A 24,639-nucleotide genomic window follows, 5' to 3' on the forward strand; every position below is an offset into this window, starting at 1 on the left:
GTATGTAGCACACTTGTTCGCTCTATATTACCCACTTATTCCCCCCCCCCCCCCGGCCCATCACTTTCCTAATTTTTGGGTTTTCATTTTGCTTTAGGTTTTTCTGTGACTGTGGTGCTGGAACACTGTCTAATCCTTGTACATTAGCTGGTGAGCCTACACACGATACAGATACACTATATGACTCTGCTCCACCTATAGAATCTAATACATTGCAGCACAACTGAATTCCTTCCCTAAAGAAAAAGTCCTGCCATTCTAACATCATAACCTAAAACATTTTTTTTGGAAGAAGATTTAAAATATTTGCCCATGCTACAGGAAGAGACTGTATTAAAAATGGATACACGAGGTCAGTTGACACTATGAAGCTCAAGCTACCAAAAAGAAAGTGGCAATATATTGACTCAGGATCTCAAAGCTGGGTGTTTTAGCATTACTGTGTAAAGACTTTTGAAGGGACAGAAGTGAAGAAATAAGCTGCAATTTTGTACAGATACCAACTTCTGAAAAAAAGCTGGTGTTTTTACAACTAGCATTGAATGCAGTCCAATTTGCAGTAGTACTCTTCAATAGACAAGCAGCTTTGTTGCTGCCTTTATGGACATGGGTACCAATTGCTTTTGTAATATGGTAAAAATGTGAGCTAGCACTTCTGCGTTTCTTTTGATTTTTTTTTAACATGTATTCAGATTGAGAAATATGATTTTAATGCTTTAATCTCATGTAGTTTGTTTTTAATTTCAAGCAAATCTTCTTGTACTTGAATGTGCCCTGTTTTGTTAGCACACCTAGACTTGCTGTAACTGTACTCATGTCCCAGTATGTACGTTCTTTCTATGAAAGAGAAAACACTAATCTTAAATTATATCCAGCAATGTTTCTGGTATCCTTTAAGAAAAGTTAAGACTATTATTTCCTTCCCTTCCCTGTGCAGCATTCAAAATCACCCCTAGAAAAAGTGAGTGTTTTAATGAGACTTCCTAGGAAGGGATGCACTGTAAAACAAAAAGTATTCTTGTAACTCAGTTTTGTGAAAGGTAAAAACTACTATGTTTTAAAGTACACTTTAGAAAGTCTCTTCAAAACAGTCCTGTATTTGAACTCTGTTCATAGTTTTTTTTTGAACAGTTTAGACGAACTGCTGGAAATTAAAAACAATTTCCTGCATTAAGCTGAGACAAGTATATATACAGCCCTATACAGTTTCATAGCTCCCCCCCATTTATGTGTATTGGTGACAGTGGGTATAAACAGCCTGAAAGTGTATGCATGTACCATAACATCTAGACTTAATATATTGTGGAGTATTCAATAACCATTATGTAGAAGGTAGATAAGAATTAAAAGGGTTTAATTTCCTAGAAAGAAAATGGAAAAATGGTCATTTTTAAAAAATAAAGTTTATTAGATCATAATGTTGTCTGAATTTACCACCTTTGTCAAAAGCCAACTCAAAGCTTCCAATGCAGTCTATAATTCCTTAATCAAAGTCAGCAATTTAGGGACAGCTTCAGCATCTATAGTCGACCTTTCACTAGCCAGGCAAACTTCCCTTAAAATTAAAAAAAAAAAAAATTCAGTTCATGCTTTTCATAGTGCATCAACCATCCCCCTTTACAGTTTTAATAAGGTCAGCTGTATGGCAAAATTATATCCAAGTATAATTACCGAAATAATCGCAGTGATTGAGTGGTCTTCTCAAATTCTCTTGCTTTTCTATGTCCCTTTTGAATAACCTCCTCTGGAATATTAGCAAGCCTCGCTGCATTAAAGCCATAGCTTTTAGGACAAGCTCCCTTAATGAATTTATAGAGGAAGGTAATAGTCTCCTGGCTGGGATCCTCACATTCATTTTCTACCATGCATGCCTAAAAGAAGGAAAATATGTTCTGTTCATGTGCTAGCAATGGAAGTACCTGCCTTGATTCCCTCAAAAATCTAAACTTCTGAATAAGCAATTTATACATACCATGTGGCCCAGGCGCACTGCAACATTTTGAGAATAATCTTCTACTAATGAATGGTAGTGGGTAGAAAACAATGTACGACACTTTATGTTCTCAGCAAGTTCTTTAACAACCGCATTTGCTATTGCCGTTCCATCAAATGTTGCAGTACCTCTTCCTATGAAAGTAAAATATGCATAAATTATATATCTGCCTTATACCAAGGATATACCTCACAACGGAATGAAAAAAGGATAAAACGGTAACCTCAATTAGTGCATCCAAACAATAGGCCCTGTTTAGCTAAATAGATCTGCTTATCAGCCCTGGAAGTAGGGTGCTGTCTGTTTTTAAAGATTTTTATTAAGTAATCTCTACACCCAACATGGGGCTCAAACTTAAAACCCTGAGATCAAGAGTCACACATTCTACTGACTGAGCCAGCCAGACGCCCCTGCATTTCTTTTTTTCTTTTTTTAAAGAGTACTCTGCAGGTACCACTGATGTTCAGAAACATCCTATTATAACAACCATATTTTAATACGATGAAAAAATTTAGAGCCTTGGTAATTAAAAGACCTTTTCACATGATATCTCTTATCATCTCCCACTGTGGGTCTATGGCACAAAGGTGAGTGCATTCAAACTTTTTTTTTAAGAAAGGTCCGACCATCGTCAAGAAGAATTAAAGTTTTTAAAATAGCCTTTAAATGGAAATTGTAATGTCTTACCTAATTCATCCACAAGCACCAGAGAATGTGCTGTGGCATGTGTAAGTATACTGGCAGTTTCACTCAATTCAACAAAAAACGTACTTTCACCTAAAAAAAACACACAGGAGATCTTTTTTAAAATCCTAAAATAGTACGTTCATCTTTTGGGTTCATATCATGAGCTACCCAGTACCAAAGGTTACATCTCATTAAGAGATTATGCAATTCTTGAAGGAAGAATATTTTCAAATGCCTGAAAGCACTCCACTTCGCTAACACAAGAAAAACCAAACATCGAATTTAAATGGCTCACACAAATTTAATTTCAAGGCAGATGTATTTATCATACAAAATGTACAAATGAACTGTCCACTAATAAAGCCTTAGGTGAAAAAGAAGACTCACCTGACATTATTCTGTCGGAGGCACCAAGTCTAGTAAATACTCTATCAATTGGTGTGAGCCTACACACTTCAGCAGGTATGTAACAACCCACTTGGGCCATTACAGCTAATAGGCCAGCCTGTGAAGGGAGGAGGAAAGGTCTTTATTAAAGAAAAAGACACAGATAGATATAGATAAGAACAATTATATACGAGTCAGGCACTCTTTTAAAAATTGTTCACAATCCAAAGTAGGCAAAGTGAAGCCTAGAAAACCAAGAGGCTTAGGGCCTAACTGGCTTTAAAACCTCAGAGCCTGTGACCTTTTAACCCACTGCATTAGTGATTCTCAACCCTGGCTGACTACACGGTAGAATCTTAAAATCACTGATGCCTAGAACCAATTCCAGACCAAATGCAGCTATTTGGGACGATGGAAGCCACTCTGTACTTTTTTGGTCAAGCTCTCCCAAGTAATATTAAACGAAAATGGGATTGAAAACCACGGACTACACTATACTGCCTCCTGCTAGTTAGCAAATTTGGTGAACCTAATCATACAGGAGAGCAAGGGGGTCAGCAAACATTTTTAGTCAAGGGTCCAATGTCTCTGTCACATTTTTTTTCCTTTCTAGAACCTTTTAAAAAATGTAAATATGTTTAGCTCAGTGGCTGGCCAACCCCTGGTATCAAGAGAAGACAAAAGCAGTTTCCAACAGTTATTAGAGCTCATGAATTTCAATTGCTCTCCTACCTGAACAAGTCTGTCATGGTTCTTTTATAAGGATTCCCACACATGAGTCTAATTGAGAAACAAACCTCCAACATTTTCATTCATTATCAATTAATTGAGTAACAAACCTCCAACATTTTCATTCATTATGAATACATCTACCTTCAGAGGAAATGAATCCAATCAAGTCAAAGAGTTTATAAAGAAATCATGACCTGAAATCTAGAAATTTTTAATGTATGCTCCCCATAACATGAGGCAGATACCTGATGAAGGTAAATACAATTCTCAATTTTATAATACAAAGCATTTTTCCTTTGCTTCCTATTATGCTGGTGACTGAATTCTATGTAATTTATGTGCTATTTGGGAAAGGGTGGCCTAAATATGTAATATATTCCGAAAGTATACAAATGACTTTGTATAACATCACCTTAATGCTCAGTTTACCTGTCTCATGAGCGTAGACTTGCCCCCCATGTTAGGTCCAGTCACAAGCACACAATAAGCTTTGCCATTTTCCTCCTCCTCCTCTTCCTCACAGCCTATTAGAATGTCATTAGGTATAAAGTCATCTCCAAAAAAAGTCTTCGTAATGCAGGGATGACGTGATCCTCTAAGGTCTAAGAAGGGAGGAGTGCCTTCTTCTGGCAACAGAATTACTGGACGACACATAGGGCCATCACCCCCTCGACTGTAGTTAGCCAGGCACAATAAGACATCTGTTAAAGAGAGGGTCAAAGTGAGGCTTCATTTTTGAGGCTGCTTGAGAAGCACAAAAATCCAACTAATATAAAAAGTCTTTCAAAAACACTTTTTCAGTGGAGGGCAGTATATTCTAGTTGCTTTTTATACATGTTTTTTTCTAAGAGGCAAACTTATATAAAAGAATCTTAAGAAGAAAGTAAATTCACCAATTTTGAACACCTGTGCTGAGGGAAGATTTAAATTACCCACCAAACCGTTCAAAGTTGTATTGGTTTAAGGAATAATTGTGCTACTCAATTCTGGACAGTTGTATTCAGATCAGAACAGTTCTATTACAAATTTGGGTAACCTATGGTTACTGTATTTTTAAAACACAGGAAAAAAACCTAAACTGTAAAACAGCAAAGGCTCCAAATAAGTTGGAAATTTAAAGAAAAAGGAAACTATTTATGAAATTGAAAAGGTTGCCAAATTACAAATATATAAATCAGGGCTCTTAGAAATCAACTATAAGAAAAAAGTGTGATAATTTGGGCTAAGATAAAAAAGATTAAGATCTTAAAATACATGCATGTAAAGAGATCAACTGAAAAAAGAAAAAAGTGATGTGCCAAGACATAGTTTTAATTTAATTTAGTCTAACAAAAAAGAGAAACTTAAACATTATCAAAAACAGTATCAGATACTAAAGGTACTAAAAATCTGGGGTGCCTGGGTGGGTCAGTCAGTTGAGCATCTGGAACGTATGACTCTTGATCTCAGCTCACGTCTTAATCTCAGGGTTCAAGCCCCGAATGTAAAAACAAAGCAAAATAAAGCCCCTGCTTTAAAAAAAATAAAGGTACTAAAAACCTATCAGTCTTTCATTCAATTATTCAAGACTGAGTAAGGGCAAAAGTGAACTTAAATTGCTACAGGCAAACTAGCCATTTTGTCTAGTGAGGAGGCAAGTATATACACGTCAAGACATACACCTTGTTAGCTGTGTTTAGAGATCTACCTCAATGGCAAATGTCCAATGGATTTAAATGTTAACGCATAACTGGGACACAAGGACTAACCAAAGTTTGTTCAAAGTCTTACCCAATACTGCGATGCACTCAACAGCAGACTGCCAGTCCTTGTAATTTTTATCAAAGTTAAAGAATAGTCGCCGCATGCAGTCCTTCAATGATACGTCTCTCCGTTCTTCAGCATTTATCAGATTAGCCAACTTCTTCTCAATAGTTTTGGTCCAGTATCGCTTACACCCCTTCTTGGTAGATTTTAGCTCATATTCTTCTGGCAAATTACGAGTGATGAAATTCTCTGGAATTTCCAACTGGTAACGGTTCCTACCGATCCCCCAGTAGACAATGGTCCTACAGCCAATTCGACTGCGCTGTTTCTCCAAGTATTCCAGGAGGCTCTGTTCATTTTCTCTTATGTCAGCAAGAGCTTGGTCATAATCAGAGTCAAATCCTGCTTTGGGAGTAATTAGTCCAGTCTTTCGAGCCTTCTCATGGTCAAAGGCTGTATCCCATCGGTTCAGTTCTATAGTCAAATCTGGAAAACGACCCTCAGGATTTTTTGTCTGTAGAGTAATGACCTGCTTAAGGATTTTAGACTTAAAGTTGTCAACGACTTCTTCCATAATCTCTATAATTTTACATATTACTTTGAATCCTTCTAGAGCAGAAAGAAAATCAATAATCTTTTTTTTGCTGTATGTAGTTTCTTCATACATGATAGCCCTGCTATCTGGGTGGTTCTGGCTCTTCAGGGGAGACCCAACATTATGAATTTTACTCAGCAGCCTTTCAAGGTCTGGAAGCTTCTTCAGAAGGTCTACCACGTCAGAGATTTTGTCAGGCACAACCATGAGGTCTTCTATAGCATCTAGACGATCGTTGATAGCATAAGGGCTACAGAGTGGGGCACAAAGCCACTGCTTTAGAAGCCGCTTACCAAAGGGAGTGTGGCAAGTATCAATCTTTTCTAGCAGGGTCCCTTCAGTAGAACCATTTGTTCCATTCGTGAAAATCTCCAAGTTGCTTAATGTCACAGCATCTAGCACCATTCGTTGATTGGCTTTAGCAAAAACAGCACCAGGTCTTGTAGCACTGACCATGTCAGAATCCAAGGGAATGTATTCTTCAAAATTGGCCATTGATAAAAGCTCTTGATCAATAAGGCATTTTTTGAGGTAGAAGACACAACCACCTAGAGCAGAGAGGGCCAATTCACTCTTCTCTCCTGGTGTCAACCCAAGAGAATCAGACTCTGAGGTCATACCTTTAAGCACCTGGGGTAACATCACCCCACTGTCCTCATTTAACTTCTCCTTAAAATATCCTTCTTCAAGGAGAGTTCTCAAAGTTTTGGCTGCATCCCAAAACTGGGAGCCTGGTATCAGACCTTCCTGAAGGGAGGAGGATAATGAACCCTTCAGAATCATCTTCGTTTCTGTTGAGAGGTTTCCTTTCTCAAACAAGACTTGTACTGGAGGATAGTGTGCCACTAGAGTCCTAAATCTGGAACAATGGCGATCATCTGAAAACTGACCTATGAAAAACTTTCCCAGTGAGGTATCAACAAAGCATACTCCGTACACCCGAGTGTGGCCAGAAGAATCTTCCTCTTTTTCTTTGAGGCTAAGAAGATACTTACTATAGTTCTCAGAGGGGTCACCTTCCAATACACTGTAGGTCTGTGTACCCTTGGTAATGACTCTACAGATCTCCCTCCTCACCACTCTGTCATACTTAGATATATGTGCCATCTTCCGGCATCGTGCCTCCATCATTTCGGGGGTCTCCGTCTGTTCCACTCGTGCTACCTTATAGCCCTTCTGAACCAGAGAATCGGAATATCGGCCAAATGCTATTTCAGGGAAACCAGAATGAGCCCAGTTGCCTTTCATGAATACCAGACCTAGTTCATTGACTCCAATAAGAGCATCCATGTGGTACAGCTCATAAAACTTCCCCACCTTATAAAATATAACAAGATCAAAGTTCTGAGACTTAATCTGCCACCACTTCCTCATCCCAGGAGTACAGGAATTAAGGAAATCCTCAGGAACACAGAGTGTGGATGCATCAAAATCAGGGTGATCAGGTCGCCTCCTGTGTAGATCTCTTCTCTTCTCCTCCTTAAGCCACTCTAAAGTTTCATGATACCACAGAGTGGGGCGACTACTATCATCACATCCTCCACCAATGTGGGCTTGAGATTCAGAATTTTGAGGGGCAGAGAAAGCATTCAAAGCACTCTTGGTGTCTGATGAAATGCCAGGTGATCGTTTGGTAGCCAAGGGCATTTCCTTCCTTGAACTTCTCCTTTTGAGAGAACCATTTCCAGTCACCATTTTCTTCCGCTTTGAAGCAACTTTGACAGGACTGTCCAGGCCCTCACTGTCACTATCCCCCACTCCACTGCTTATTTCATCACTACTCCCTTCCTCCTTAGCATCCGGCTTGAATTCCACATCAGAGCCACCAACGTCACTCTCAGAGTCTGATATGACCCTTCGTTTTTTTATTTGGCGGCTACTTCGCCTAGATCCTTGGACCTTAGGCCGTACTTCCTCTTCACTTTCAATTTCATTTTCTTCTTCACTCTTACCTGATGAGTAAGTTGCACCTACCTGGCAGGCAAAGAGAGAGTTACTTAAATATAAGACAAAATCTGGAAAATTAAAGTACTGCTGTGGAGTATCTCTCAATATGCTGCAGTATCCTGTATCAAGAGGAGAACCCAGCTCCAGAAATGAAACTATGTTCTTTAAGGAATTTCAAAAAAGGGCGCCTGGGTGGCTCAGTTGTTAAGCGTCTGCCTTCGGCTCAGGTCATGATCCCAGGGTCCTGGGATCGAGCCCCGCATCGGGCTCCCTGCTCAGCAGGAAGCCTGCTTCTCCCTCTCCCACTCCCCCTGCTTGTGTTCCCTCTCTCACTGTGTCTCTCTGTCAAATAAATAAATAAAATCTTTAAAAAAAAAAAAAAAAGGAATTTCCAAAAAATAAGTATCAATTTCAGTAGTATCACACTATAGAATTCAGCGATTCTCTCCTGACAGTTTTATCCTGTACAATAGTGTTGAAGCCACTAGCATGACCGTACATCCCAAATACCTACAGGTGATACCCTCATTAACAGTCAGCTGTGGAAATAACTTTAAATCTCCCTCTGTTATCCTGGATCTTTCTTCCAGGGTCATCTCTCCTCTTCCAGAGGGACATATGAAGTTTGCCATTTTAAGCAGTGCAATCTATACAGGCTTTCTAGTCCTTGCTCTTCCACAAACCAGCTGTAGCTTCTTGGGCAAGGCACAGTTCACTTATCATGGATCTCCCACACATGGGAAGTTGTATGAGGCCAAATGATCTTTGTATTACCATCCAGTTCTAAACCTTTCATTGGTGTTATGACCCCTGGCCTCAACCTCGAAAATAAGATTAAAAATCTCTTTTCTTTCATTTCTCTTAAAATACTCATTAGTTTATTCCCTACCTATAACAGAACAAAACATAACACCAGGCTTAGTCATAAATGAATCTCTTAAGCACATAGTTCATTAATTTGTTAAATTAGAGAAGAATGATTTAATCACTCAAATAGTGACCATTAATACCAAAAAAAAAAAGTATCGAGAGCATTAGGTAATTAATTTCCAGGGCTTGACCACACCCTCATAGAGAGGCTTACTGCCAGACATCATAACCCGTTTTATCACCACTGTCCTGTTACTTGTTACCAAAATGGTACTACCTCTTATAGCATGTGTCTTCTAGCAGGCTTGAAGCTTGAGAACTTAAGCAAAATGGCTGCTGAGCTTCTAACCTAACTTAACCTACAGTCCTACAAAAGTGTAGAAGTATGTGTATGAGTATTTGGGGTACCTGGGTAGCTCAGTCTGTTAAGCATTCACTCTTGATTCTGGCTCAGGTGGTGATCTCGGCTGTGAGATCAAGGCCCCCATCAGGCTCCACGCTGAGTGTGGAGCCTGCTTAAGATTCTCTCCCCTCGGGCACCTGGGTGGCTCAGTTGGTTAAGCGACTGCCTTCAGCTCAGGTCATGATCCTGGAGTCCTGGGATCGAGTCCCACATCGGGCTCCCTGCTCGGCGGGGAGTCTGCTTCTCCCTCTGACCCTCCTCCCTCTCATGCTCTGTCTCGTTCTTTCTCTCTCAAATAAATAAATAAAATCTTTAAAAAAAAAAAAGATTCTCTCCCCTCTTCTCCCTCTCCCTCTGCCCCTCCTCATGCTCACACTCTCTCACAAATAAAAGATAAAAGAAGATGTGTAGGAGTATTAAAGTGTATGTGTGTGTATACATATATAAATACATATAAATAAAACAAGAGAATACCACTTTAATACCCCCCCTTTTCCATCACTTTCCCAACATAATTAACAACAGACTGTTGAACAATATCCCACCTCCATCTCTTCTTCCTCTGGTTCTGAGGGCTCATCACACACTGCCAATTCAAGCCTCTCAATCTTGTCTTTACTCAAGGCTTCATCTGCACGTTGCATTGCTCTGAGTATTTCAGGCTTTGAACTGTAAAAATGACCTCCTTTTTGCACTTCCTTCGATTTTGAACCTAAAAAATTTAGATTTATATTTCTTATTAAGCAAATCTTACTCATTTATAAATAAGAACTGTTAGTTAGGGAATGGGCTCAATGTCTAACACCTGTACTAATGGACAAGCATGAGAAGAATCAAGTACAGTTTTTAACGTCCCATTACGTTTGATTGATAATAGATCAATAAAGCCTACAGTAACTTAAATTACCTATTTTACCTCCTTGAAGTTGCCTTAACTATTGGGTCACCCAGGACTACTTCATCTCTCTTCTATTGACCTGGGATTGTGGCCCTAAATAGATAAGGCACCCCTCTTCAGGTGAAGCAGGAGACGTAAAAGGGTTTTGAGACCCTTTGTACAAAAAAATCACTTCAGGAAGGCAAAAACTACACTGTCAGTTAAATGAAGCTATGATACTAAGTTTATCCCCAAGGTAATTAAATAGGGTATACTAAAAACAAACAAAACCCTACTAGTAAGGATATTAACATTTTGGAAGGGTAACCCAGTTCAAACTTTGAATGGTTTTGTTTTTGTTTTTGTTTGTTTTTTAGGTTGAATCAAATTGTTTTGTTTTCAGGTAAAACTCTTCCTTTATTCCTTTCAGAATAATCATTTATTTTTTTTAAAAGATTTTATTTGAGAGAGAGCACGCCTGCAAGTGGGGGGAGGGGCAGAAGGTGAGGAGAATCTCAAGCAGACTCACCACTGAGTGGGACGTGGGGCTCCATCTCAGGACCCCAAGATCAGGACCTGAGCCAAAACCAAGAGTCGGACGCTCAACTGACTGAGCCACCCAGGTGCCCCAAGAGCTGTAATTTTAAATGACCCTCCTATCCTCTGAGCAAAAGATTAGATGCAGATGATCACAAGTCTAATGGCAGAGGCCTAACTAGCAATGTCTTTGTTTTCTTCTGACTAAATATAATTAGAAAACAAACCTGAAGTTGTCTAAATTTAACAGATCCAAACATTACATTATTTCCTTCTTTCTACTGTATACTAAAACTAATGGGACATCCTAAAGTGCCATTACATTAGCAACTTAATGGGCTGCCTAAAATAAAGGTGCAATTGCCCACTTTTCTAAAGAGCTGCACCAACAGTACAAATTGCAACAATCAAAGTCCATTGGAGGGTGGCTCCTAACCCTCAAGTGCCTGTTTGCAGCTGCATGCACCCCCCACCTATCTAATGACCTCATCATTCCCCAGAAAATCCCTGAGGCAAACTGCTTTCCAATTTTAAGGACCTCCCCCCTCCAAAAAGAATTAAAAACCTACTTATCCTCATCCATGCTATTGCAACAATTTGGGAATTTAAAGGGCAAAGGTGGTACACAACGGGTGCCTTTACAAAATAATGACAACATAAATGTAAACTTTTTTGGGTATTTTTAAATTAAAGTCATGTTGCCAAAGCTTTGTTTAGAATCTCAAAAGTTGGCGTGCCTGGGTGGCTCAATGAGTTAAGCATCCAACTCTTGATTGTGGCTCAGGTCAAGATCTCAGGGCCTGGAGATGGAGCCCTGAGCTAAAGATTCTTCCCACCCCCGCCCCCACGCACTAGCGTGCTAGCTCTTAAAAAAAAAAAAAAAAAGGAATCTCAAAATTAGTCCTAGAAAAAGACCTTTTGTTACCTGGTTCAACTCTCATTTTACATATGAGTAAGCAGTATCTGAGTTACTTTTTTGGCCAAGATTATACAGCACATTAGTGCAGAAGACAGAACCAAATTTCCAGATTCTCCTTCCATCCTGCAGGTCAGATCTGCGTGCAGACTGCACTTTCTTCAGTGTGCCCTCCTCGCCCTGCAGGATGACACTATGACCAAAAGGCAGGATTCCCAGAGATGCCTGGGAAATTGACCCTTATTCTGATTCCAAAACACTGAGTTCAACAGCACCCTAGCCTGCAGAATCTGAGGGTAATGGGTAAGGACTCACTCATGCTCAAGCGTATACAGGCAGTGAACCTGGCAAACATAATGTGCGTGCACTGGAGAATTCAAGAAACTGAGAGGCCCAAGTGAAGCTACACAGGCAGGACTGCTGACGTCTAGGACATAAAAAAGCTGGGCCTGGAAAAAGCATGTCATGGTTCCAGAAGTCTGATGTGAAACTCAACTCAGATGTGCTCCTAAGTGAGGATTTTGAAGGCTAAGTAAACATGCATCTCCATCTACCCTAGACAGTGTCACTGATCTATTTCCTACGTATCCTGACTGCACTGCCTTTCTCTTAGATCTCTGAAGATCGGGCCCTGTTAATTTACCCTTTTCATGCCTGAATTTGGTATTTGGGTCCAAATGAGATCTAACCATGAAAACATTTTTCCCTTACGGGCATGGTATTGCCATTAAGTCAACTGAAAAGACAGAAATAAAAATTCCAGGGGCGCCTGGGTGGCTCAGTCGTTAAGCGTCTGCCTTTGGCTCAGGTCATGATCCCAGGGTCCTGGGATCGAGCCCCGCATCGGGCTCCCTGCTCCGCGGGAAGCCTGCCTCTCCCTCTCCCACTCCCCCTGCTTGTGTTCCCTCTCTTGCTGTATCTCTCTCTGTCAAATAAATAAATAAAATCTTTAAAAAAAAAAAAAAAAAAAAAAAAAAAGAAATAAAAATTCCACCCCACAAGAAACCAGCTGAAGACCAGCTGCATCTTCTCTTTTTCCCATGCTGGAGGCATCCACCCTGCCACTCCTGAAATTTATTGGCATAAAATACACTTAATGTCACTGTATGGGAGTCGCAGACACTTGTGCTCATGTGCTGCGTGCGTGCTTGCTCTCTTACACTCTCTCACACACACTCTGAAGAGTGGACTCTCTTACCTGTGTATGGCTTTAATAGCCTTCTGCTAACCCAGCCCCTTGTTGGGCTGTCATCAAAAAACTGTACATGAACTCGGACAGACTTCCCTTTCTCACGGATGAATGTTCCATCAAAAGGGTGGTTGTAAACCAGGCAAGGCCACCAGGGGTAACCCTCCATCTTGGCCCAAACCAAATCACCTGGTGAGAAGTCACAAGAACTGTTGCCAAAAGGAAATATATAACTTGGTTAATATTTGGTTAAGTTACATTAAAGGCAATTACGTACAAATAAGCAATTCCAAGGAAGGCATCATTAACACTCCTTTGAAGTCTTCTGGCATTAATATTCAAGCACAGACATTCTAGAATTTTTTTAAATCAGATGTTCAAAAAAATAAAGTTAAAATTTAAAAAATCAGATGTTCAAGTCATATAATGAATTCTGGTATTAAGGTGAGAAACTGTTTCTCAGAAAATCAAAGTTTATATAAGCTATGGCCAAATTCTGGTAGAATACTGATGCAAAGAAAAAGGCACAGACTCATTGTACATGCTCTCCAAACTATAATGTATCACACGTATATACTACAATATGGGATGTGTCAGGAACAGGACCTGACCCACGGTATTAATAAAATACCAAACATACTATGTAATTGGTTAATGATAATAAATATTACCTCATCAGACTCTGCTTGGAATCTGTTTCCAGTTAACACTCCACAAGCTACCTAGCACACTACTAACCTGCACCCCTAGGAATCTGGTTTTATGGAGAAAGTAAACAGAGAAGCGCCTAACACGCCCAAAAATAATGAGTATATATGCCTGCAGAATCAAAAACAAAGATTCAGTCTTCATGAAAATTAATTTGGTCCTGAAGGTTTCCTGAGACAGGGAAAGGAAAGGGTAGAGGGAGAGGAAGAAGAATCGAGCTGAAAAGACTACAGCAGATGTACGCCTGAAACTAATAGAACACTGTATGTTAGCTAACCGGAATTAAAATTCAAGCTTCATAGGGGCGCTTGGCTGGCTCCGAAGGCTAAGCATCTGGCTCTTGATTTCAGCTCACGTCCTGATCTCAGGGTCAGGAGACTGAGCCCTGCGCTGGGCGCAGCACTGGGTGTAGCACTGGGTGTGCAGCCTGCTTGCGATTCTCTCTCTCTCTGCCACTGCCCCGCCCTGCTCGTGCACGCACTCTCTCTTGAAAAATAAAACTTAATAAAAAAGTAAAAATTAAAGACTCCAGCAGAGTCCCTCAGTGATGGAGATACCGCAACAGCTAATAAATTCTGCTCAAATACTATATACCAAGATTTTCTAAACTTGCTTAAAGGTTTTCATTAAATAACTGCAAAAGTAAAGTAAGTACATTACAAACAAGAATATTTTAGAATAGCTTGCATTAGTACACTGGGGCGACCTTATTCAGACCCAATCATGAAGTTAAAGGAGTCCTGTCTGGAGAAATGTGAACAGGAAACCCCTAGGCTAGACAATTAGCAAAGAAAAACTACAGCATGACTTCAGCGGGAGCTCTTCTCAAGGGCCTTTACGGTACGTGCGCTCTTACAGGCATCTAGAGCAACCTGCACAAGCACAAATCCGTAAGTACTGCCGGCGAGCTCACCACACAGTTGATCTTCAAACAGGAAGCTCCGTCTATACAATTCAAATTTCTCCCTTAAGCCCCGCCTCCTTACCAACATGTCCATTAACAGGAGACAAAGACCCTGACAGCAGTGCAGAATGGTCTACAAGCCTCCCTACTGTCAAGCCGTCTTTCTCTTAACTCTTGGCCAAGTAGCCACTTAACCACAAAAAGCCTGTCACAAGTATCAGAAAACCACAAGCTTTCTTTGTGCGGAAGTACCTGAGACTACCCTACAGCTGTACTCTTTTTCTGCTGCTAAAGGAGGGAAATAACTTGTCTCCCTAAAGACACTATCAGTTCTTTGTCTGAACCCTGACCGTAGTTTTTAGCAGACTGGCCAAACAGAGCAAGTACATGTGATTGCAATGAACACGCCCCCCTCAGGAAGCGTATTTCTGGCTGTACAGTCTTGAGACATTAGGCTTCAAAGCAGATTTTTCTGAAAGGGGGATCACTAGGGATACCGATCTGTCAAGCCTGGCTGCCCTTTATTTTTTTTTACAGATTTTATTTATGAGAGAGAAAGAGAGAATGCACACGGAGCGGGGGGCAGAGGGACAGAAGGAAAGGGAGGGAGAAGCAGACTCCCCGCTGAGCAGGGAGCCCAACTTAGGGCTTGATCCCTGGGGATCACGACCTGAGCCGCCGGCAGTTTAACCGACTGAGCCACCCAGGTGCCCCCTGGCTGCCCTTCTTAAAGGCAACTAAATCCCTTAAAAGAGACTCAGGTAACGTTTTGGTGTGTACGTAGCAAAGCCTGAACCCCATCTGGCTAGTTTGAGGCAGTCCCTTCCCTAGGTATTGAATTTATTATATATATGGGGATGAGCCCTGAGCCTGACCAGTATGGGGTGACGTTTACAACGTGTTCTTGGTTTGTAAAATTAAAGATGACTATTTTTCTTGCCTTTGTGAACGGAGTTATGGAGGGTAAGGGCTAAGTGCTGAACTGGACACCAACTGTTTTATTACATACATGTCTTACAAAAGTTACAAATTCTCAAGAATGGAGTTAGTGCATAAGAGACTGCCAAGAATGTACATCTTGGTGATACATTTGAAGTTCAAAGGAGCAGGATGCCTCAAATCCAGTGGAATTCTATTTTGCCTGGTAGGAGGCAACAGAGCACTTGCAGGAATCTCAGTTGTCTCGGAGGCTCCCAGAGAGAACTATGACTAGATCAAAATTCTTTTTTTTTTTTTTTAAGAATTTATCTATTTGAGAGAGAGAGAGAAAGAAAACATGAGCGGGGGAGGGGCAGAAGGTGAAGCAGACTCCCCGCTGAGCAGGGAGCCAGATGCACACTGGATCCCAGGACCCCAGGATCATGACCTGAGCCGAAGGCAGACGCTTAAGAATGAGCCACCCAGACGCCCCTAGATCAAAATTCATGAGCAAAAAAATGAGACGGCCATGGCTGCCTCCTGAAAGTTCCTTTCTATCCTTAATTAAGAGTAACTCAAGTTTCTGAGACCCAGAAGACATGGGGAAAATTTTTTTAGCTTTATACCTAAACTTACTATATAATAAAATATTGCTGTTTTAACATGAATAAGTTCATTCTAGTTTTATCCCAAAGGAATTAACTTGAGCTAAGAATACTGTTACCTTAAAACTCCCACTTGTGCAAATGTAGTACAAATTGTAAAACGAACTATACAGTGTTCAAAGGTCTCAAAAATTCCAAGCAACCAATTTAAAAATTTAATATCTTTAAATTTATTTTGCAAGGCAAATGTACATACTCATTAGAGAAAAAAATGTGTAAAAGCTAATTACAATCGGGGCACCTGGGTGGCTCAGTTGTTAAGCGTCTGCCTTCGGCTCAGGTCATGATCCCAGGGTCCTGGGATCGAGCCCCGCATCGGGCTCCCTGCTCAGCAGGAAGCCTGCTTCTCCCTCTCCCACTCCCCCTGCTTGTGTTCCCTCTCTCGCTGTGTCTCTGTCAAATAAATAAAATCGTTTAAAAAAAAAAAAAAAGCTAATTACAATCAATTATCAGTTTTGAAGTAAATTCCTTACCTGTAAAGTTAAAATGAACTATTCAAACTGTTCTCCAACATCACCCTACCCTAAATATATCTTACACTTACAGAATCTTACACATAACCTAACTTTTCTGATGTTAGCAATTGGCACCACACTACGTAACGCAAAAACTAAAACATTTAGTAATAAGCACTGTTCCTCTAACGCTAAAAGTGGACACTTTAAAAATTCTGGTCCAGGAAACCGTGGCTTCCAACCAAAATGAGAATTAAGCAAGTAATAAAATATACTGTGTAAGGGCGCCTGGGTGGCTTAGTCGGTTAAGCGTCTGCCTTCAGCTCAGGGTCCTGGGACCGAGCCCGGCATTGGGCTCCTTGCTGGGGAGACAGGGGGGAGCCTGCTTCTCCCTCTGCCTTTCCCCCTGCTCCTACTCTCTCTCTCTCACCCCCCCAAATAAATAAAATCTTTAAAAATAAAATTTTTCTTCACTTAATACTAACAAAGTTTTTACATTTATTAATTTTGTGGGCAAACTTCAACTCTTTATAGGTAATTTTAAAATTTTAATTTCTAGTAGTTGTATAGTTTCCAAAGAATACCAAAATAAAAGGAACATATATTTTAATCCATGCAAATACTCAAGTTTTCCTACCAACATTAAATACTGTATTTTAAAATACAGAGGGCATGCCTAGGTGGTGCAGTCAGTTAAGCATCCAACTCTTGATTTTGGCTCGGGTCACGATCTCATGGGTCGTGAGATCGAGGCCAAAGTTGGGCTCTGCATTTAGGACGGAATCTGCTTGAGATTCTCTCTCTCCCTTGCACTCCCTCTCTCAAATACATCTTTTAAAGCAATAAAGTATGGAAATATAATGCAAGCCTGAGTTTCACAGCTGGAATGTGCTATAATCTGTCATACACTGGTCCTTATAAGTGCCTAATAATCCTATAAAATCACATCCACCTACTCCACTGGCTCTATTTAAAGCTTTACCCAAGTTACTGTACAGTTTACTGTATTTTAATATTTGGCTATATCTTCTGACAATCTTAACATCTTTCTCTTTTCATATAACTGTATTAACAAGGATCATTACCTCTATGCAAATCCAATTTGAAAATATGTGGGCCGAAAAGTCACCTCACATCTAAGGATTTTATTACAACGTAAAATACACTGGGTCTTTATAAAGCCCAAGCTAAAATGCGAAAATAAATATTGGGATTATCGTACAATGTACTTATAAAGAAGATCCAATTATGACTTCACGTGTTTTTAAAATGTTAATACATCTTTTTTTTAATTTTTGTTAAGTTTATTTAGGTAATCTCTACAGCCAACAGAGAGCTCGAACTCACAACCCTGAGATCAAGAGCTGCCCACTCTTCCAACTGAGCTAGCCAGGACCCCCCAAAATGTTAATATATCTTAAATGTTTGATATTCTTGGGATTCCAAAGATAGTAAAAAAAAAAAAAAAAAGGAAAAGCTGACAGCTCAGAAAAACAAATGTAAAAGCCTTCATACAACTAGGGCACCAGGCTGGCTCAGTGGGTAGAGCATTTGACTCAATCTCAGAGTCATGAGTTCAAGCCCCACGTTGGGCGTAGAGCTTACTTTAAAAATAATAAAGCCTTCATACAACTAAAAATAAGAAATGTCTCAGTAAAGCCAAACATACATTGAACAGATTTTTGCTTTAAAATCACATCATTTTGCTTTCTCTTTAGTCCATAATCTTGGTGTCAATTACTGGTTGTGCCCCAAATTCATAATCAACGTTTTAGGCTATCTACTTAAAAAGAAAAAAAAAAAATCAGTAGATATCAAAGGACTACTAGAATTTGCTGCTTTAAGCAATAAAAGATAAACTGGGCTTGTCTAACAAAAACTTATGCGTATAAACATTGAATCATAACATGAAAACACTCTCAAATCAACTTTAGAAATCAGCTATCAGAGTTTGCACCTAACTCTCAAGGTGGACCATTAGAGAAGACTTCCCCTATCCTCCAACAACTAAATGCAGTACTGAGAAAAAAAGAAGTAATCAGAAGTAATCAACCTACCAGTGCACTTCTGCCCGTATACCTTTTCCTTCTTCAGCCTGGGTTAACTATGGCCCATCATTTATGCACTAGGGTCTAGGGTGACCATATAAACTAGCATCTAAACTGGTGTCTAGTACTATTTTCTAAATAGCATTGGAAAAGAAACCTAAAAGTTAGAAGAAACCAGGTTCTTTAGATCTTTTTTTTTTTTTTTATTACTAGCACCACGCTCTAACCAACTTGAGCTAACCGGCCAGCTGCCTAGATCTTTTTTTTTTTTTTTGAAGATTTTATTTATTTATTTGAAAGAGAGAGCGAGAGCCAGGAGCGGGGTGAGGGGCAGAGGGAGAAGCAAACTCCTTGCTGAGCAGGGAGCCAGATGTGGGCTCCATCCCAAGACCCCGAGAATCATGACCTGGGCCAACGGCAGATGCTGAAGCGACTGAGCCACCCAGGCGCCCAGAAACCAGGCTCTCTGTGGAGCAGCTTAATTTCATGCCTTAGAGCAGGGAAAACAGTCATCAGAATATTTTCAAAAGCTCTGAGGTAATGTAAAGCCATAAAAGCAGCTCAAAAGAGGATCCCATAGACTGAATTATGACAAGTTGAGCATCTTTTTTTTTTTTAAGATTTTATTTATTTGAGAGAAAGCACATGCAAGAAAGCACAAATGGGAAGGGGGAGGGGTAGAGGGAGAAGCAGACTCCTTGCTGAGGAGGGAGCCCGATGTGGGGCTCCAACCCAGGACCCTGGAATCATGACCTGAGCCGAAGGCAGATGCTTAACCGACTGAGCAACACCGACACCCCAAGTTGAACATCTTCAATATGTTTTAATTATGTCAATTAAAACAAGTTAGGTCTGTGACACTGAGTCCACAGGATACTTTTTAAAGAGCTTGAATTTTAATTCTTTTCTCTTAGAATAGCTAATATTATATTAGGTGTGATATTAGTTGGAAAAACATATTGCTATAAATATGTTTAACTGTATGAACGTTCTTAGGAAAGCACCTACAACTAGTGCAGCTAGTTACCTTTAAATAAAGGTGCTCAAAAAAGATTTGCCAGGTCTGACTGTTCCTTGTCTGTGAATGGGAACAGGGCATACAGTTCAGAGAGACCATTATCACTGAAGATTGTAAAAAACAAACTAGCCAAGATGTGTAGTAATAATAATAATAATAATTTTTTAAAAAGCCAGATTTAAGTGGTCAGAAGCCTTACAGCTCTCTCAATTATGATCTTAATAAACTACAGAAAAAATTAAGTATGAGAAGCAGGCTCAGGACACACATACGTCCTGCTACTCTTCTCTCTCCTTTTTTTTTTTTTAACACTTGTTTATTTATTTTGAGAGCACATACATACGCCCTTGGAGGAAAGAGGGAGGGAGACTCCTCAGACTCCACGCTGAATGTGGAGCCCATGCAGGGCACAATCCCAGGACCCAGAGATCATGACCTGAGCCAAAATCAAAAGCGGGACACTTAACCAACTGAGCCACCCAGGTGCCCCTCCTTCTACTCTTCTTATAGCCATTTACTTCAAACTGATGTCATCTTGCCTCCCTCCTTGCTCTTATGTCCCATTATCTGCATCATCACCAACACATGCCTCACCTAGCACTTTGGTCTCTCAACTCCTCTTCTAAATCCTACCCCCACTACCACTACCCACATGCTCTCTCCATTACCAACAGGTCTCCCCACCAAACACACTTAAGCCACAGTGAGATTTCTTTTAAGATTTTATTTTTAATGTAATCTCTACGCTCAATGTGGGGCTCGAACTCACTACCCCGAGATCAAGTCACATGTTCTACGGACTGAGTCAGCCAGGCACCCACAGAGTGAGCTTTCTAAAACCTCAGTCTCCCCTATGGATTTCTTAAATAAAACCTATAGAAGTATTAGCCATAAAGAAAAAGATTGACAAACGTGACATTACAATTAGTAACTTCTGTTCAAAAGATGTCATAAGCTGGCAAAAAGGACTACCCAGGGTGGAAAAAGACTTCGCATCACACACCACTGGCAAAGAACTAGGAAAAAAACCAAAACAGGCAAAACACTTGGAACACTTAAGCACAAGAGGAAATGTACATGACCAACACTAAAAGATGCTCAACTTCTTTTTAAAGCTTTCAACTGACCCTCAGAAAAAGTCTAAATGTCTTTGTGGCCTATCAGTCTGCTCATGACTGGATCCTTACACACCCTCTCCAAGGCTCCTGTCTCTTCTCTTCTCTTCTATCACAATCTGCAGGACCTTTTTCCTGAACCAGCTTCCTAACACCCCCTTACTCCCACTGTAGCCTTGCTAACTCCTACCTGTCTCTTGGGTCTCAACCTGAAGAGCCAAAAGCCTACGCTGACACATAACCCCCCTTCCCCTGACCGAAGCTCATAGAGCTTATAAACTGCTTCTGCTCCAAGAATTGCCTTTTTGCTTGTCCTATTCAAGGGTGTATCCAGGATCCGTAATGCCTAATTCTGTGCCTGGCAGAGTAGGTACATGGACATTTGTTGACTGAAGGCCTTTTAGCACGGATGCAAGAATAATCAATTCAGGGGCGCCTGGGTGGCTCAGTCATTAAGCGTCTGCCTTCCCCTCAGGTCATGATCCCAGGGTCCTGGGATCGAGCCCTACATCGGGCTCCCTGCTCCTCCGGAAGCCTGCTTCTCCCTCTCCCACTCCCCCTGCTTGTGTTCCCTCTCTCGCTGTGCCTGTCAAATAAATAAAATCTTAAAAAAAAAAAATAATTCACGTTCAAATAAACATTGTAATACACCTTGCATGTCTCATGATGAAATGATGAAAATTTTATGGAAAAAGTCTGTTACGGAGGATGCAAATGTAGGGGAGGAAAAATGTTTTTCCCTCCATCCTTCTGAGTTCTTGGCTGAGACCCCCTTAGTAGTAAAAGGTTAATGAGAGAAAACCTAACAAAAGTTTAACGTGTATACCCCCGTATACACTGGATACTAAGGAAAACTGAGTAATTCACAGAGATAGCCCAAGTCACCACCTTAAATACCATCTGCAGCTAAAGACAAAAGAAAAATGGAGTGGCGGGGGAGCGGACAGGTATGGGAGGCTACCAGGGAAAGAGGATTATGGTTGTTATGCAGAGTTAAGTCAGAAGCTCTCCATTAGTTTCTCCTGATTTAGTCATCCTTCTTTTCCTGGAGACATCCTTACAAATAGAGGTTTCCTTTATAAATTAAAATGACCCTTACAGAGAGTAACGTTCGGTTACTTCTGGTATCTGCTGTTTCTCAGAAAGAATAAGCTCAGGGGTGCCTCGGTGGCTCAGTCGGTTACGCGGCTGTCTTCCGCTGGGGTCATGATCCCAGGGTTCTGGGATCGAGCCCCATGTCGGGCTCCCTGCTCGGAGGGGGGGGGGGCTGCTTCTCCCTCTCCCTCGGCCTGCCGCTCCCCCTGCTTGTGCTCTGTCAAATAAAAAAATCTTAAAAAAAAAAAAAAGAGCTCAAAATAATCTGTAAGCCAGAGACCCATCCTACTACTCTTCACACAACTATATAGTTAAACTCCCTGCCTGAAAGGGTCGCTTAAAGGAAATTAATGTCACTTAGGACTTCGGAAAATCTGTAGGACACCTAAAACTCACGACATTTTAAACAGCCTACTCAGAACCACTAACCAACTCTCTGATCTTGAAGGGAGTTTTTCACTTTTTCACTTTTTCTAAACCTCTATTTCTTCATCCTTTCAAAGGGCTACCATTACCCTTTGTGCCTAATACAATACCTGGGATACAGCAAATGCGAGCTTTTCAATATGTCGCCCGCTGCTCCGACAAAAGGCCGGCCAAGCCGTGGAACAGCACGGAACTGCTCAGAGCGAGAACACCTCCCGGCAGGCTTCCCCACAATCGCGTCCGTATATCCCTGCCCAGCGCCAGATCACGGCCTTTAGAGTCTCACTCTCGACTCGGAAAATATTGCGGGGCCCCATCCTCCCATGCAATTGTCAACAAAAGAGACACCGTATCATAAAATAGCATCCTTTTCAACTCCACACAATACTTCCAAAATTAATATAGCCTCTAAATTCATTTGTTTTGGTGCACGTTCGGCCTACCTATGAGATGACCCAGCCGATCCCAGCACTTTCTGCGCCCCCCCACCTGCCCCGCCCCGCCCTGCAACCCTCACTCGGACCAATCAGACTCCTCGGTCTGCGGCGTGACACACCCCCGGTGCGCTTAGCTCGCAGCCCACCCCCACCCCCACCCCCACCCGCTGCACAGCCCACAGGCAGGCCAAGGGCCCACGGCTCCCAGTGTATAGGCGCCCGAGGCTCAAAACCAAACATCCAAGCGTGTTCCCCGAACGTCTGCTGGCCCTCAATTCCCTATCCCAGCTCTGAACGAGGAACCTCCTCCTCGAATCCCACTCACTGCACGCCGCGCCCCCACAGCCTCCGGGCTACAAGCGTTCATCCTCCCCGAAGGCAGTCCTCTTTCCCGCCACCCCTCCCCCGCTGCAGGCAGGCACCAGCCCCTCCCCCAGCCCTGGTGCGCACCCCGCACAGAGCGTGCAAAGCTCCTTTCTCTTCCTGCCCCACCCCCAATGCTCCCATCTTCCCTTTCTCTTCGCTAACCCGGCCTCCCACCTGGTGGTACCCTTCTCTTCCTCCAAAGTCTGCGCGTCTCCTCCCCCGCTTTCTTCCTGCAGCCCATTTCCTCCTACCCTGTTTACAATCTACGCCCCCTAACGCCAAGGCTACAAACTCAGGCCCTGCACGCTTTCAAGCCAAGTATGCAGCCCCACCTCCTCCAAGCCTAAGGCCTGGCTGCGAAGCCCCCCCCCAAGTCCTCCAAAGCGAGCCTCCCTTCCCCAAGCTCCCTGCGCTCCCACCCCCGACGCCCCCCCCCCACCCCGCTACCTGGCGGGGACCGCAGGGGCGGCAGATCTCCGCAGCCCTCCATTGATGTTCCTCGCCTCCCGCGGCGACGCGGAGCCTGCCAAGGGCCCAGGCCCAGGCTCGGCCTCGCTCCAGGCCGCATCCCCGCCGGGAGAACGGGAGGCCCCGGTGGCGGCGGCGGCGCCGCCGCCTACACCTGAAGCCCTGACCGGGGCCTTATTAGCATTATTCAGCGCTGGAGACTTCGGGAAGAAGCTGTACAGCGTGCTCTGTCGCGACATAGCGACGGCCGGCGAGGCCCAACCGCTCTGTCGGACCGAGCCCTTGGAAGCACGGAATAAACCGCGCGGCGACTGCTGGCGGGAAATCTGGGGGGAGGCGCGCTGCGCCGGAGGAACACTGGCCCCAGCGGCCAATCGGCAGGCGCCCGGGCGTGCGCGGGCGGCGTCGCGGGCGGTGCGCGCCCGGCCCCGCCCTCTCGGGCCGCCGGGCGACGTGGGAAGGGGAGGGGGCGCCAGGCCGCGCGGGGCCCTAGCCCCAGGCGGCCGGAGCGGCGGTGGGTGGGTCTGGCGCGCTTGCTCCGTGGGGCCGATCCGGGCTGGTCTGAGCTGGAACGCCCGGGTCGGAAGCCGGGCGGGGCCGCGGAGCCCCCGCCTCGGGAAGCCGGCCCTCTCTGGAAGGGAAGCGGGCATGATGGGGCTGCGAGCGGGGGCCGCGCGGTACGGACATCACGCACTGCGTGGGCATGAGTGGCCTGGTTGCAGGAGGCGGACCCAAGGGCCGCGGAAAGAGGCCCTTGCGGAGAAACGCCTTCCCGCGCCTGCATGAAAAATCCTGTGGTTAGAGCACTTCAGGGGAGAGGGGTGGAGATTCAGGCTTATTCAGCGGTGGATCAAGTCTCCTGTTCATCTTGTATTCTCAGAACGTTGCCCCTAGTAGGCACTTGACACGCTTGCTAAACGGATGCTAAGTGGCAAGCACTTTACATGTTTATAATAAAACCTGCCAGCTACACGGAGCTTTCCAATTATTTTACATAGATTAATTAAATCTGCTCAGTTACTGTGAGGGAAGTAGTAAAGGGCCACAGTTCCTTATCTGAACCTTTTGGACCAGGTGTGTCAGGATGCAGAGTTTTTCAGATCTAGAAAGGGAACAGGGTGTGACTAAAGTTCCTAT

The 24,639-nt window shown here is 42.7% G+C and overlaps 2 protein-coding genes across 4 annotated transcripts in view; one reads left to right on the plus strand and one right to left on the minus strand.

The window, feature by feature from the left end:
* FBXO11 (F-box protein 11) overlaps positions 1 to 1,418 on the plus strand; it is an 86,510-nt gene extending 85,092 nt beyond the window's left edge. For both annotated transcript variants that reach the window (XM_032411023.1, XM_032411024.1), the window contains exon 23: positions 98 to 1,418. In XM_032411023.1, the coding sequence (XP_032266914.1) occupies positions 98 to 227 (130 nt within the window). In that variant the 3' untranslated portion in view covers positions 228 to 1,418. The remainder of the gene's footprint in view (positions 1 to 97) is intronic.
* MSH6 (mutS homolog 6) lies at positions 1,385 to 23,838 on the minus strand. 2 transcript variants are annotated; one of them, XM_032411021.1, is made up of 10 exons: positions 23,482 to 23,838; positions 12,889 to 13,088; positions 9,906 to 10,072; positions 5,570 to 8,114; positions 4,229 to 4,500; positions 3,068 to 3,185; positions 2,681 to 2,770; positions 1,973 to 2,127; positions 1,672 to 1,871; positions 1,385 to 1,555 (listed from the first exon to the last, which is right to left on the minus strand). In XM_032411021.1, exons 1-10 carry the CDS (start codon positions 23,739 to 23,741, stop codon positions 1,474 to 1,476), a joined length of 4,089 nt encoding a protein of 1,362 aa, XP_032266912.1. In that variant the 5' UTR covers positions 23,742 to 23,838; the 3' UTR covers positions 1,385 to 1,473. The 2 variants fall into 2 exon arrangements, with proteins under 2 accessions (XP_032266912.1, XP_032266913.1); XM_032411022.1 differs by lacking the exon at positions 23,482 to 23,838 and adding an exon at positions 22,675 to 22,694.
* Between the last annotated feature and the right edge of the window lie 801 nt (positions 23,839 to 24,639).

This window comes from Phoca vitulina, unplaced genomic scaffold (assembly GCF_004348235.1).
Source record: "Phoca vitulina isolate PV1807 unplaced genomic scaffold, GSC_HSeal_1.0 scaffold12, whole genome shotgun sequence".
Taxonomy (NCBI): domain Eukaryota; kingdom Metazoa; phylum Chordata; class Mammalia; order Carnivora; family Phocidae; genus Phoca; species Phoca vitulina.

Bases quoted from the DNA above. Each gene is read 5' to 3' on its own strand.
- MSH6 (XM_032411021.1), bottom strand. From the start codon at position 23,741: ATGTCGCGACAGAGCACGCTGTACAGCTTCTTCCCGAAGTCTCCAGCG. The intron at 8,115-9,905 runs GTGGGATATTGT...TTTGCCTGCCAG, and splicing joins CAGAGGAAGAAGAGATGGAG to GTAGGTGCAACTTACTCATC. The intron at 3,186-4,228 runs GTAAACTGAGCA...CTCCCTTCACAG, and splicing joins AGTCTACGCTCATGAGACAG to GCTGGCCTATTAGCTGTAAT.